The 12,790-nt window shown below is 46.7% G+C and overlaps 1 protein-coding gene across 1 annotated transcript in view; it reads left to right on the top strand.

The window, feature by feature from the left end:
- LOC107115272 (heparan sulfate glucosamine 3-O-sulfotransferase 3B1-like) overlaps nt 1-12,456 on the top strand; it is a 52,577-nt gene extending 40,121 nt beyond the window's left edge. The window contains exon 2 of the mRNA XM_015416945.1: nt 11,775-12,456. Coding sequence (XP_015272431.1) covers nt 11,775-12,393 — 619 coding nt within the window. The 3' untranslated portion in view covers nt 12,394-12,456. The remainder of the gene's footprint in view (nt 1-11,774) is intronic.
- The last annotated feature ends 334 nt before the right edge of the window (nt 12,457-12,790 follow it).

Below are 12,790 nucleotides of genomic sequence, written 5' to 3'. Positions count from 1 at the left end.
GCTCCCAGCCCTGCTTGAGATGTGCTGTGTAAGTTCATGAAGTAGCCGCCATGGATTCAAACACAAAATACTGAGAATGTTTCACAAAATATAGGAGGTTCTAGGCATTTATTTATTTTATTATATTTATACCCTGCCCTCCCCGTGAACGGGCTCAGGGCGGCTTACACAGGCACAAAGTGCATACAATATATAAAACAGTTAAAATTCCATATAGATAAACCAGTTAAAATTCAAGTCCATCGGAGCATGACTAAAAACTCCCAGCATCTTGCATAGCAGAAGGGAGGGCCAGGGCCATAACTAGATGTTACCCGGCCCTCTGGCAGTATCACTGTATAATGGAGCGGGGGTGGTAGTGGCAGTGGCGGCTCCTACTCAAAAGCCTGGCAGAAGAGCTCCATCTTGCAGGCCCTGCGGAACTGCACAAGGTCCCGCAGGGCCCTGATCTCCTCCGGGAGCTCATTCCACCAGATATGAGCCGCCACTGAAAAGGACCTGGCCCTAATTGCTGAAAGCCTGGCCTCCTTAGGGCCCGGGGTCACCAGCCGATGTTGTGGCCCCGACCGAAGTGCTCTTTGGGGAATATATGGGGAAGTGCGGTCCTCCTACATCCTCCTACAATGGTGGCATCTGTGTGCAAATAGGTGCTCCTTAACAGACAAACTGACTAGTACATCCAGATTCAACAGTGATGGGTTCTGGAAGAGGACAGAATAACAGTAGGGTCAAAATTAACAAATGAGGCTCACGATAATAGTGGGACTGAGCTAACTAATATCAACTCTTTTTAAAAATAAAAGCCTTTTGTGAGGATACTTGGCTGCTTAATTTTTTTCCTTCTTTCATTGACTCCATTTGTGTTTGAATCATTGGATTTCTGAGGTTGTGTTCAGACGGGTCTTTACATCCGACTCAGGCACGGATGCCTGGTGGATTTAGAGGGAATGATCAGACAGCGACATCTGGGAAAGGTGCCGCTTCTGTGATCAGCCCGTTTTGCCCCGCCAGGGAGCCGTACTTAAAAGATACCAGTGAAAGTCCGGTGCTGTTGCTTGCCGCCGGGCCAATGATGGACTTTCCTCCATCTGATCATTTCAGCGCGCAATCAGCCCGTCGCGATGGTCTGCTCCAGACTATCCCAAACGGCTGCCATTTTAAAAAAAATCTCCAAGCAATATGTGCATAAATGCATACATGTCATCAGTAGACTGATTAGCATGCTCACACTTTCCATGGCCGGTCAGTACCAGGACAGTGAATGAGCAAGTGGTCTAAGTGGGTTGAGCCTATTTTAATGGGGCGGTGTGTAAAAGAACCTATGAGATCATATAAGCCGACGCAGGGATTTCAGCTACGTTTCCCTCAGGCAGTGCTTTAAGCACGCGATTCCACACATGTGCGGAAAACCAAGCACACAGTGAAGTGCATATGCACATGCACAATGGATTTTTTAAAAAAACAACTGACCGTGCGGCTCCTTCAGGGGGATGCCGTGTAGACAATCCACAGTGGAGTCAGTGAGCAATAAGGCAATTCATGGGGGGAGCTGTCTGGTAATGCAACACCGGTTAAAAAAGATGGGGATCAAATTTGTGCCAATGGTGGGATTAGCCGCCCATCTGAACGCTCCCTGAGAATCCTTTCCCCTTTTCTCCTTTTTACATATTTAGGAAATGACTTTAGATTGGTTGAGTATCCAACGGGCCAAGGCATGTGAAATGAATCCCCAGTTCTGATGACTGTCTAAAGATCTATGGTGGAAACAGTGAACTTTTGACATAACCACTACCTAGATGCCTCTGTCCCTCCTCACTACCTAGATGCCGCTGCCCCTCCTCATGCAGGAGGGGCAAAACCTAGTGGCCTTTCAGTGGGGATGCTTCAGAGGAGTCCTATGGTGAATGAAAGGAACCCAGAGGTGGGGCAAGAGGAGTCAGATGGGCTCGCTCATATCCTCTTTACTATGTGTAAAAGAGATCTTTGTATAGTTGAGCATTACTGAAGCCTCTAATGAACCAAGTCTTTCTGGATTGGAATAATGGCTGTGGCAAGTAGAAGTTTCCTTGATTCTTTTTCAGAAGTACCAAAATAAAACTATCCTCTTGGAGACTGAGCCCTATGAGAAAAGGCTAAGGGCCTTGGGAATGTTTAGTTTGGAGAAGAGGAGATTGAGGGGGGACATGATTGCTCTCTTTAAATATTTGAAAGGCTGTCATTTGGAGGAGGGCAAGGAGGTGTTCCAGTTGGCAGCAGAGGATAGGACCTGAAGCTACAGGTTTAAATTACATGCAGAAAGATATCGGCTGGATATTAGGAAAAACGTTTTCACCGTCAGAGTGGTTCAAAGGTGGAATCAGCTGCCCAGGGAGGTGGTTAGCTCCCTTCCACTGACAGCTTTCAAGAAGAGGCTGGACAAATATTTGTCAGAGATGCTTTAGGCTGGTCCTGCATTGGACAGGGGGTTGGACTAGATGGTCTGTATGGCCCCTTCCAACTTTATGATTCTATGATTTCATTCTATGCTTCATTTCAGTCAATAAGAATATTTGTCCACTTCACTTGAAATGCCTTCTGGTGTTGATGTTTCGCTATACCTACTCTCCCTCTTGTATGGAGACTGTAGTCTGAAGTAGAAATCCTTTAATGTGTCATGCTTGATGTACAAAGGTGGTGCCATGCAGTGGGCTGGTGAAGCTGGTGGACTTCTAAGTCAAGAAGTGGATGGAGATCCAACTTGTGTTTAGGGAAATAGATGTTTTGAAATGTTGGTTTCCTGAAATCAACTGTAGCCATCAAAATAAAACTAAAATATGGGGCACCATGGCTCAGCAGTAGAACATCCACTCTGCATGCAGAAGGTCCCAAGTTCAATCCCCAACATCATCAGTTAAAGGACCAGGCACTAGGTGATGTGAAAGATCTCTGCCCGAGACACTGGAGAGCCGCTGCCAGTCTGAGGATAATACTGACTTTGATGGATCAACAGTCTGATTTAGTATAGGGCAAGTCTCTGTGTTATGTAGCAGTGTTGATTTAATAGTCAGGCTGTTGAGACAGATTTGTTTTACCCCACTAATGTTATGGTATTGCCACAGTAATTCTGCCCAAGATAAGAAAAACTGCAGGTTTGGACATTTGATGTATGTTAATAGTCAGAATGTTTGGGTGCGGTCACACAGTCCTTTTGATCGGAGTTCGCCGCTGTTCCCTCTTGCATTTAAATTGGCTGATCAGATGGGCCAATCCGCCTCCCGTGCCGAAGCAGGCTCACTCCCGCAATGTTCCCAGTTCTCTACCGCACTTTCCTGCACTGAGAAAATTAAGTACTTGCCTGGTATTTGTGCTTTGAATCTGCAGTTTTGCCCATCTGGACAGCCATCTCTCGCAATGATTACAATTAGGGCCGTCTGGCCGTTCTTCGCGCAATGAGGCTTTTTTTTTTTTTTACAGCTTCCAGCTTTGAGTGCTTAAGCAATCCTGTGCTTAAGAAATTCATTATTTAAACATTTAGTTTGGTGTGGAGAGCCAGTTTGGTGTAGTGGTTAAGTGTGCGGACTCTAATCTGGGAGAACCGGGTTTGATTCCCCACTCCTCCACTTGCACCTGCTGATGTGACCTTGGGTCAGTCACAAGCTCTGGCACAGCTGTCCTTGAAAAAGAGCAGTTTGTGTCAGAATTCTCGCAGCCCCACCCACCTCACAGGGTGTCTGTTGTGGGGAGGGGAAGGGAAAGGAGTTTGTAAGATGCTCTGAGACTCCGAGTGAAGGGCAGGGTATAAATCCGATCTCTTCTTCTTCTTCTTCAAGTGCTCATCCAGCGTGGAGAAAGGTCCTGCCCACCCCAGGAGTGAAGCTGCGGTGGATAGCAGGAGGCGGAATGGAAAGTTGGTGTGGGGGGGAGGTGAGGGGGAGGAAGTGCCGGGGCGGGCTTGCAGGTGAGCAGGCGGCAGAGTGCGCCCCAGGAGTTCCCAAAGCTGTGGCGTTAGGAGGGAGGGAGGACCCGGCTTGCCAGCAGCATCGAGCCAGGGCTGGTCGGGCAGTAAGAGGTAGTGTGGAAAGTTGCTGGAGGTGGCTGAGCGGGCAGTGGAGAGAGAGGGGCCAGCTGCATCTAGATGATGCCCAGAGCCTCCTCATGCAATGCTTTCGGTTTGGGGAGGGATATGTGATCATCCCAACCAGAAGAAAAATATTCCCGATTAAATTATAACGGGAACAAATTGCAATTACCTTGCCATGTGACCACAGCCTTTGTCATAGTTCCTGGGTACCAGGATATGAAGAAGTTCCAGGCCAGTTTTACTTATGGCTGTCACTGCAGGTTGCAGTGAGGGACTCTGGTGGGACTTCTTGTTGTTTCACATTTATTCTCATAATTAGGTTTGTCAACTTGAGCATATTCCACAGTAACTACATCTAATGCTGGCTGCAGCTGCAAATGTAAAAGCAGAGAGACACGTAAACATGAAGGGGATGCATATAATGGAGAGCTTAGCCTATCATGGATCTTCCTCTTCTGGTTCCTGGGTATAATCTCAGGGCTCATGACACACCAACCTTGCTGTAGGTAAGCAGCCTTGGTCTGGTCAGAGCCTGGATGTGGGAGATTATCTGGGAACTCTATGCTATCTGAAGTTCTCTAGAAAAACGGCAACATAGAAACTTCTGGTTTGTGTTTGGTAGGGAGCTATTTGAAAGGCCCGTGTCTATCATTGGGGTTCTTGCTATTAGCAGAATAGGGTTAGAGTTAGATTTATGCTGAAAGGTGTTCAGAATGGTACACTTCAAAGGGACACTCTTATTCCCCTGAAGTGATTTCAAAGTTGACTCCAATGGTGGTGACGATGCTTCAGGAATGCAAATGCAGTAGCTGTGACTCTTGCTTCAGTGACACATGTAGGCCTCTAGGATTTTGATTGCTTTATCAAGCCGCAAAAAAGATAATTGTAAACTTCATGCATCTGATGGGATTGAGTAGATATAAAAACCTAGGAATCGCTTTGGTACCCTTAAGAGATGTGGTAGAGTGAATGCAATTTCTTACATAGCCACATTTATTGTAATTCCACCAAACAATTTATGCCCCCTCCCCCAAAGCCTTACCAGGCTAACTAGCATCAGCTTCTCTTCCCACCTTTCTCCATTTGACTTTTAAAAAGCACATACTAGTTAGAGCTGCCTTTCTTTGTGAAAGCCAGGCTTTATGATAGAATTAAATGTATTAATTACATTTCAAATTTATTACAGAATTAAAGTTATTTTATTACATGTTAAATGTATTACAGAATTAAATGGGCTCTTGTCTCTCCAGTCCAATGAGGTTTCCATAGAAATCTAAATAGATTAGCTAAGACAGTGAACAGCAAAGCATTTATGAATATTGCACCCAGAAAACATAATTCTTTATCATATGAAGTAGTTTCAGATTATGCCCATTGTTCTGGTGGCAGACTTTGCTTTAGTTTGTTCCTCCATTTGTTGTAAGGATCAGACAGTAGTAAACTGAAAAATATTGGGCTGATGCAGTCCAGTGATGAATATGTCTCCTTGGTTATGACACCGCTCTGTTAAACCCTAACTGCGGCCCAAACTAGATATGACTGTGGCCTCATTGCCATCATAAGAATGCTGCTGCCATTTAAAAAGCCATGAAGGCCTGATACTGATAAGGTCTACAGTGTGGCAGACTGAGGTACTCATCCCTCGCATTATCTACTCAGACGGCTGCTCTCTCTGCAGCTTTCAGGACTTGGAAAGGTGGGGGTAGGGAGATCATTGTGCCACATTTCTAGATTACTTTAAAATGGCAGTGGCATCCTCATGGCGGCCATGAGGACCTCGTCACATGTAGTTTGACCATTGGTCATGACATCTGGGTTTTCTCACCCCTTAAATGGGAATAAGTGACATTTCTCACAAACAGGGCCGGCCTGAGGTGTTTTTGCACCCTAGGCGAGGCCAGCTTGTGGTGCCCAGGCCCCCAGGTGATGCCAACCTCCTGGTGGGGCCTGGAGACTTCCCAGAAACATGCCCGGGAGGGGGAAACACCACAAGCTAGCCTCCCCCTGCCCGGGTCGGCTTCCCACTGGCCCAGCCCGGTGAGCAGAGCCCCGGCCTGAGCAGTCCCCAGTGCGTCTGCAGTTGGTGCCTACTTCTGTCTGCTTGGCGCCCGTCGGACCACCCTGGGAAGTTCCACCTGGCCCGGGAGCCAGAGTGGGTGGGTGGCCAGGCAGGCAGCAGACTCACAGCGGTGCAACCCAGAGGCGGACAGCCCCTCTGGCTTCCCCCCCCGCAGCAGCACTCTCCTGGCTCCATGGTGGGGCTCACCGGTGGCGCTCCTCCTCCTCGCTTGGGGCCGGGGGCAGGTTGGCCTTCTGCTGGGGCTTTATGCCAGGGCTGGGTGCACCTGCGCCCCATCCAGGCCCCCCCAGCTCTGCCGCGCATGTGCGCTCCATCCATTCCCAGCACCACATTCATTCGGTGCCATATGATAGCTGGACACAGTGTAAAGCCAAGGTGGGCTGGGAAAGGCAGAGAGGGTGCCCAGGCGCCCACCTCCCCTGGCTGCCTCTGCTGCAGCAGAAACCCAAGGGGTGAGGGAGAGGCTCGCAGTAACCACCCCAGGCCAGCCATGACCCCCGATCTTCTGGAATGGAGAACCAGGAAGCCCCCCCCCCGGCTCAGAAGGAGCAGCCGCAGACCCTGCTCTGACACCCAGACAAGCAACCTCTTCTGGGGGGGAGATTTCAGGCAGGACTCCCAGGAAGTCCACGGCCACTTCCACGGGGGAGAGGGCTGCTCTCCCTGATGTGGGCAGGCCCTTACTGGGTGGGGGTCAGGCAGGCAGCAGACTCGCGGTGCTGCAACCCGGAGGCGGACAGCCCCCCACGCCCTCCCCCTGGCCTTCGGCCGCCGCAGCAGCAGCACTCGCCTGGCTCCATGGTGGGGCCCGCCAGCGGAACTCCTCTTCCTCGCTTGGGCCCGGGGGCAGACTGACCTTCTGGGGCATCATGCCAGGGCTGGGTGCACATGCACCCCATCCAAGGTGCCCCATCTAGGGGCCCCCTCAGCTCTGCCATGCACGTGCGCCCCATCCAGCGGCCCCCTCCCTCAGAACGAAAGCAGAACTAGATGCAGGGCTTTTGGTGGGGTGGGGCTGGGTGCAGTTTGGTGCCCCAGGGCGCCGAACTGCACCTGGCCCCACCCCCGCCAAAAGCCCTGCATCTCCCAAATCAGGTGGCTGCTTCTTTCTCCCCAAGTCAAGCAAGCTCAGCGTTTGCCGGACTTGGGGAGAAACAGGTGGCGGCGGTGGTCAGGGAAATACAGGGCTTTTGGCAGGGGCTGGGGGACTTTGGCGGGGGCGGGCCCAGTTTGGCGCCCTAAGTTCTGGCCCGTGCTCTAGGCGAATGCCTAGTTTGCCTAGTGGGTGAGCCGGCCCTGCTCACAAAGTGTTCACTAAGGCAAGCAGAGCAATTGTAAGGCTAACAGTGCTCTGTATTTATTTATACTATTTATAGTTCACCTTTCATGCAGGGACTTAAGGTAAATGATGACAATGCCCGGGGAAGTTCTGGAATACCTTCTTGGTTCTTTACAAGTAGCTGCTCCTTTGTGACAGGATTCTGGAGGAAATCTGTACAATTCCTGTGTTGATAAAACTGCATGGCCAACATATTTTCCCAATTTACAATACTGTTAAGGGGAAATGAAAATTGTTTCACTGGTTCCTAGAGTCCTTTGGAAAGTTGGGTCCCTTTTTTCCCCAGAAGAAAGGCAGGTTTATTATAATACTTTCCAACACTTTCTCTACTTCTGTTCACTCCCTTGTGCAATTTGTACAAGTACCCTGAGAAAGCGATATTTCATGCCTCTGGGAGTAGGTAGAAACTCTGTATTCATCCTGTATTGTGTACAATGAGTTATGACTCCTCTCCTCTCAAAAGATGCACAGCAAAGTTAAGCTCCTGGGAACCAGCAGTGGAAGGAAATGATTTTTCATTTACAACATTTGCATTTTATCTGTCTGCCCAATCAGGACTACCAGTGTCCATATCTTTAGCTTTTAAGCATTACACAGTTCCTGTATGGTAGGGTGGGGTTTGGGCTGGAACGATCTTACTTTTAATGATTAATGGCAGGTGGAACTGACTTTGTAAACCATAAAATGATGGTCTGTCTGTTTTAAAAAAGACCAGTGAAGACTGGTCTGAAGGTGGTAGTTTAAAAAATCATGGGGCATTTCCAACTAAGACCATTCGTATTCCCTGGGGAGAAATATTTGGTCAGGAAATGACAAAAAATTCAAAACAATTCCAGATTCTTTGAACAAGTAAAACTGCCTCTTCATTTCTGTGAACTTAAACTACTCTGGTACCAAACTCTGGTACCAGGTCATTAAACTACTCTGGTTCCTTTTTTCTTTTCTTTTTAAAATATTTTTATTAAAAAGAAAAACCAAAATCAACCTGAAAGATATCATAATCAGAGAAATACAAGGACCATGAAAAGCGGAAGTTCAGTTGAGACTGTACACTGAAACAACCTTAACTATCAATAGAAGGAAAAGAAATTATAAATATTGGATGCAGTAAGAAACACCTAAAGTGAGGTACCCAGAAATAAACACATTTCGTCCTCCAGGGAATGATGGAAGGTATAACAGGTTCACAGGAAAAAAACAGTCAAAGAGAGAACCAAAGTCTATAATCATTTTTCCATGATAGGATGCCTCTGACTTCTAAATAATCAAAGACAGGATTCCAGGTGTCTTCATAGCCCTGTAGCTAGGGAATTCTTTGGGAGGGGGCCACAGGGGGCCCACCACCTAATTAAATGGAAGTACAGTGCAGGTGGTAAGTTGGAACACTTTGGGGGCAGCCTAGGAGGGAGGGCCCCCCAGAAGGGACACTAGGGGGCCGGGCCCCGTGGGCCCCATGTTAGCTACGGGCCAGCGTTGCATCCTTTATTGCAAACTATTGAAAAAGGGGTTATGGTAGTGAGCATTCCGTGGGTTATCTCAGCGGTACCAAAATGCAGCATTTCTGTTGCTGTAGCTCCTTGCTTCCAGAGCTAGTTTGTTGTACCTGCTGGTTTGTTTGTGTAAATCAAACATAGCAACAGCATGTAAAACACTTGTCTCTGTCTCCCCTTCCCACCCCAGACCCTCCCTCAATTTTTGTTATTGGGAAGTGTCAACAGATTAGTGGAGAGTCCCTCTGTGCAGACAAAAAGCTGCCACAAAAGGCATTAGTCTTCAGCTATTGGATTACCACGTGGCCACCTGTCAATTGACTTTGTAAGAGTATCTGTCTTTGGACTGTTTTTCACATTAGTCTGGTGGGTCCTTTCTTGAGGAATGTGTGGTGGTAAATGATGGGAGGTGAACCGGTTTTAAGGTTGTGGGATCTAAAACACTTGGGGGATTAGACCTGTTTGAGTAAAATGACTTTATTACATTAGCCTAAGTGGTTAATGAGTGAAGCAGGGCAATCCCATCTGCGGATTAAGTCTATTGCCTTATTTATGTGCATCATATGGAGAAAATATTCTTCAGAGAGGTCTTTACTTCCCCTTCGAGAATGACGCCATTGCAGCTCTTTTGCTACCTAAGGGGCATGGTCTGTGCTTGCAATGTCCCCTAAAAGTAACTCTTTTGTATTTCTGTGTTTAGATGCACCAATTAAATACATATGTAGGGCTATTACGTTGTTTTCAGGCAGGGCACTTGGACCTTTCATGCTCAGTGGGGTGCACGAGAAAGCATCAACACCTTAAAGCAAAAATGTACAGATTTTTGGCTTCTCATGGTTGTTGGTTTCGACCAGGTAGTGGTTACTCTTTTCCAACCTAGAAGTGGTTTTCTAGCTTATAAATACCAGACTTGCCAACTTCCAGGTGGGGACTGGATTCTCCCAGGATTCTAACTGAAACACAGACTATGAAGATCCATTCCCCTGGAGGAAATGGCTTTGGGGAGGGGGATCTTATGGCTCCTGCTGAGCTCCATTTCTCAGAAATGTAATGCAATAGTTCACCTTCCAAAGCTGCCTTTTTTCCAGTGGAACTAGGGTTGCCAGGTCTCCCTGACCAGTGGTGGGGGCTGGGGGCTGTAGGGTTGCCAGCTCCAGGTTAGGAAACTCCTGGAGATTTGGGGGTGGAGCCTGGGGAGGATAGGGACCTCAGTGGAGTACAATGCCATAGAGTCCACCCTCCAAACCAGCTATTTTCTTCAGGGAAACTGATCTCTGTAGTGTGGTGATGAGCCTGTAACTCCATGGGATCCATGGGATCCCCAGGTCCCACCTGGAGGCTGGCATCCCTAATTCTGAGAGAACTCCAGGCTTTATCTGGAGGCTGACAGCCCTATTCTGCCTACAAAGTGGTTTGTCAAACTTTGTTGAAGTGAGCCCCATATCAAAACCTACTGCCCTATGTAAGTGTTCTTGACTAAGTGGAAGTACATTTTCAAACCAAATCTTGTATTTTGTTTGAATTAGGCATGGTACAAGCAAATTTATGTCCTGTTTCATGGATTATAGTGTATTTATACACATGTAGTGATCTTAAGAGAAGTCTTGAATCCCCCCTTTTCAGATAAACAAGCCTATGCTGCTATTAAACAAAGATTTCTCGACATCGAAAGGCAAGAACTTAGGGAACGCGCAGCCAGCAGATGCTCCCCAAGCAGGTTGGGGACTTTTGACATGGGCTCTACTGCAAAGTATCTGTCAAGTTTAACAGCCCCACATCATCGCAGAGCATACATGCTTGCACGCTTTAATGTTCTGTCATCAGAGGTGCTTTTAGGGAGGTACCGCCAGATACCATATGTAGACAGACTTTGTCCTTGCTCTCTAAAAGATATAGAATCCATTACTCCCACACCATACTTAATTGCCACCTCTATAGGGATATCCGATCTCATTTTATTACTCCATTTCGAGAGGGTAAGAGCTGGCACTCTGATGACTCAATTGTTCACTTTCTTCTGCTTAATTCTAATTGCGAAATAATGAAGGCTGTTGCAAAATTTTTATATTATGCAATCAGAAGACGAGGCTTGAATAGCCAAGTGTAAGTGACTGATGCATCTTAGTATTTTCCTGTATTTCCATGATGTTTCATGCTTTCATGCCAATAAAGGTTTTGTGTGTGTAAAGAAGTCTTGAATTTGTTTTTTCCGATTTCTAAAATTGCTAAATCATGGAAAGCTATGAAGAATTACAGATCTGCTTGCAGAAGTTATTTAGCACTTTCACTTGTGTAAGAATGTGTTAATAGAAAAATATATACTGGCCTGTGTACTTTTTGGGACCCACCTACAATGTAGCTGTTTATTTTAAGTTTTCTGATTAAGACCATAAGTTTTGGGTTTCTCCTTTCCCCAACATCAAATGAAGGAATCTTGTATCGTTTAACAATGAACACGTTTTTTATTTTATGTTTCATATTTAGTTCTTATAAATACATATAGCATTTCTGAATGAAAAGCTGTATTTCATGGCCACTTTTTATGTTATGCAGAGGCAAATCTACATTTGCTATTGAGCTTCCCAGAGCTGCTTCTCTGAGCTCATGGAATCACTTCTCTTCCCTCCTGGCCTCACAACTCACTTTTGGCAAGAGAATTGCAACCCACAATTCACTCAATATGAAAATAATGCACTGTTGCTCCTTGGCAAGTCAAATAATCCTGATAGGGATTTAAGGCTGTTGTAATAACTGACACTCTGTTTCCTAATGAATGTATTAATCTTTTCCTCTTCTCTTTGGCAGAGATTTGATGCCAAGAACACTTGATGGGCAGATCACCATGGAGAAAACTCCCAGCTACTTTGTCACCAAGGAAGCACCTGCTCGCATCGCTGCCATGTCAAAGGGCACAAAGCTTATTGTGGTGGTGAGAGACCCAGTTACCAGAGCCATTTCTGACTACACACAAACTCTGTCCAAGAAGCCTGATATCCCCACCTTTGAGAGCCTGACCTTCAAAAACAGGACTACGGGCCTCATCGATACCTCCTGGAGTGCCATCCAGATTGGCATTTATGCCAAGCATCTGGAAAATTGGCTCCTATATTTCCCCATTGGTCAGATTCTCTTTGTCAGTGGGGAAAGGCTAATCAGTGACCCTGCGGGTGAGTTAGGCCGGGTCCAGGACTTCTTGGGCCTCAAAAGGATCATCACAGATAAACACTTCTACTTCAACAAGACCAAGGGCTTCCCCTGCCTGAAAAAGGCAGAAGGCAGTAGCAAGCCTCATTGCCTGGGCAAAACGAAAGGGCGGACCCATCCGAACATTGACCAGAAGGTGGTCCAGAGGCTACGAGAGTTCTACAGGCCTTTCAACATGAAGTTCTACCAGATGACTGGACAGGACTTTGGCTGGGATTAATGGTTAATGTGGAAGACCTTGCCAGAGTTAATCCAGTCATTCTGCTTCCTTCTCCCTATATGTAGATAGGTCTATATGTAAAATGTACAGAAATCTATTTTATAATAATTTATTTTTAATTCTTAAGCAATTAATTCACTAAGCTGCCTAACCACACTGTAACCATAAATGTGTTGAATCTTGACTATGCTCTTGTTCTTTGGTTGCCTGGTTCAGTTTGTAATGGGAAAGTTCTTCTGGGTATTTTCCTAGCAGAAATTTAATATTTTTTTAAAGAATGCAGGTGTCTAAAGGAGAACTGACTTTTTAAAAGCACAATCCCCCCCCCCAATACGGGTACTAGGCATTTTGAAACACTTTTTGTGCAAGGTCCTTCAGGTAGCATCTCCTGTCTTCC

Source organism: Gekko japonicus, unplaced genomic scaffold (assembly GCF_001447785.1).
Source record: "Gekko japonicus isolate JY-2015 unplaced genomic scaffold, Gekko_japonicus_V1.1 scaffold444, whole genome shotgun sequence".
Classification (NCBI taxonomy): domain Eukaryota; kingdom Metazoa; phylum Chordata; class Lepidosauria; order Squamata; family Gekkonidae; genus Gekko; species Gekko japonicus.
Note: the sequence above shows the minus strand (reverse complement) of the source record. Positions and strands in the feature narration are given on the sequence as shown.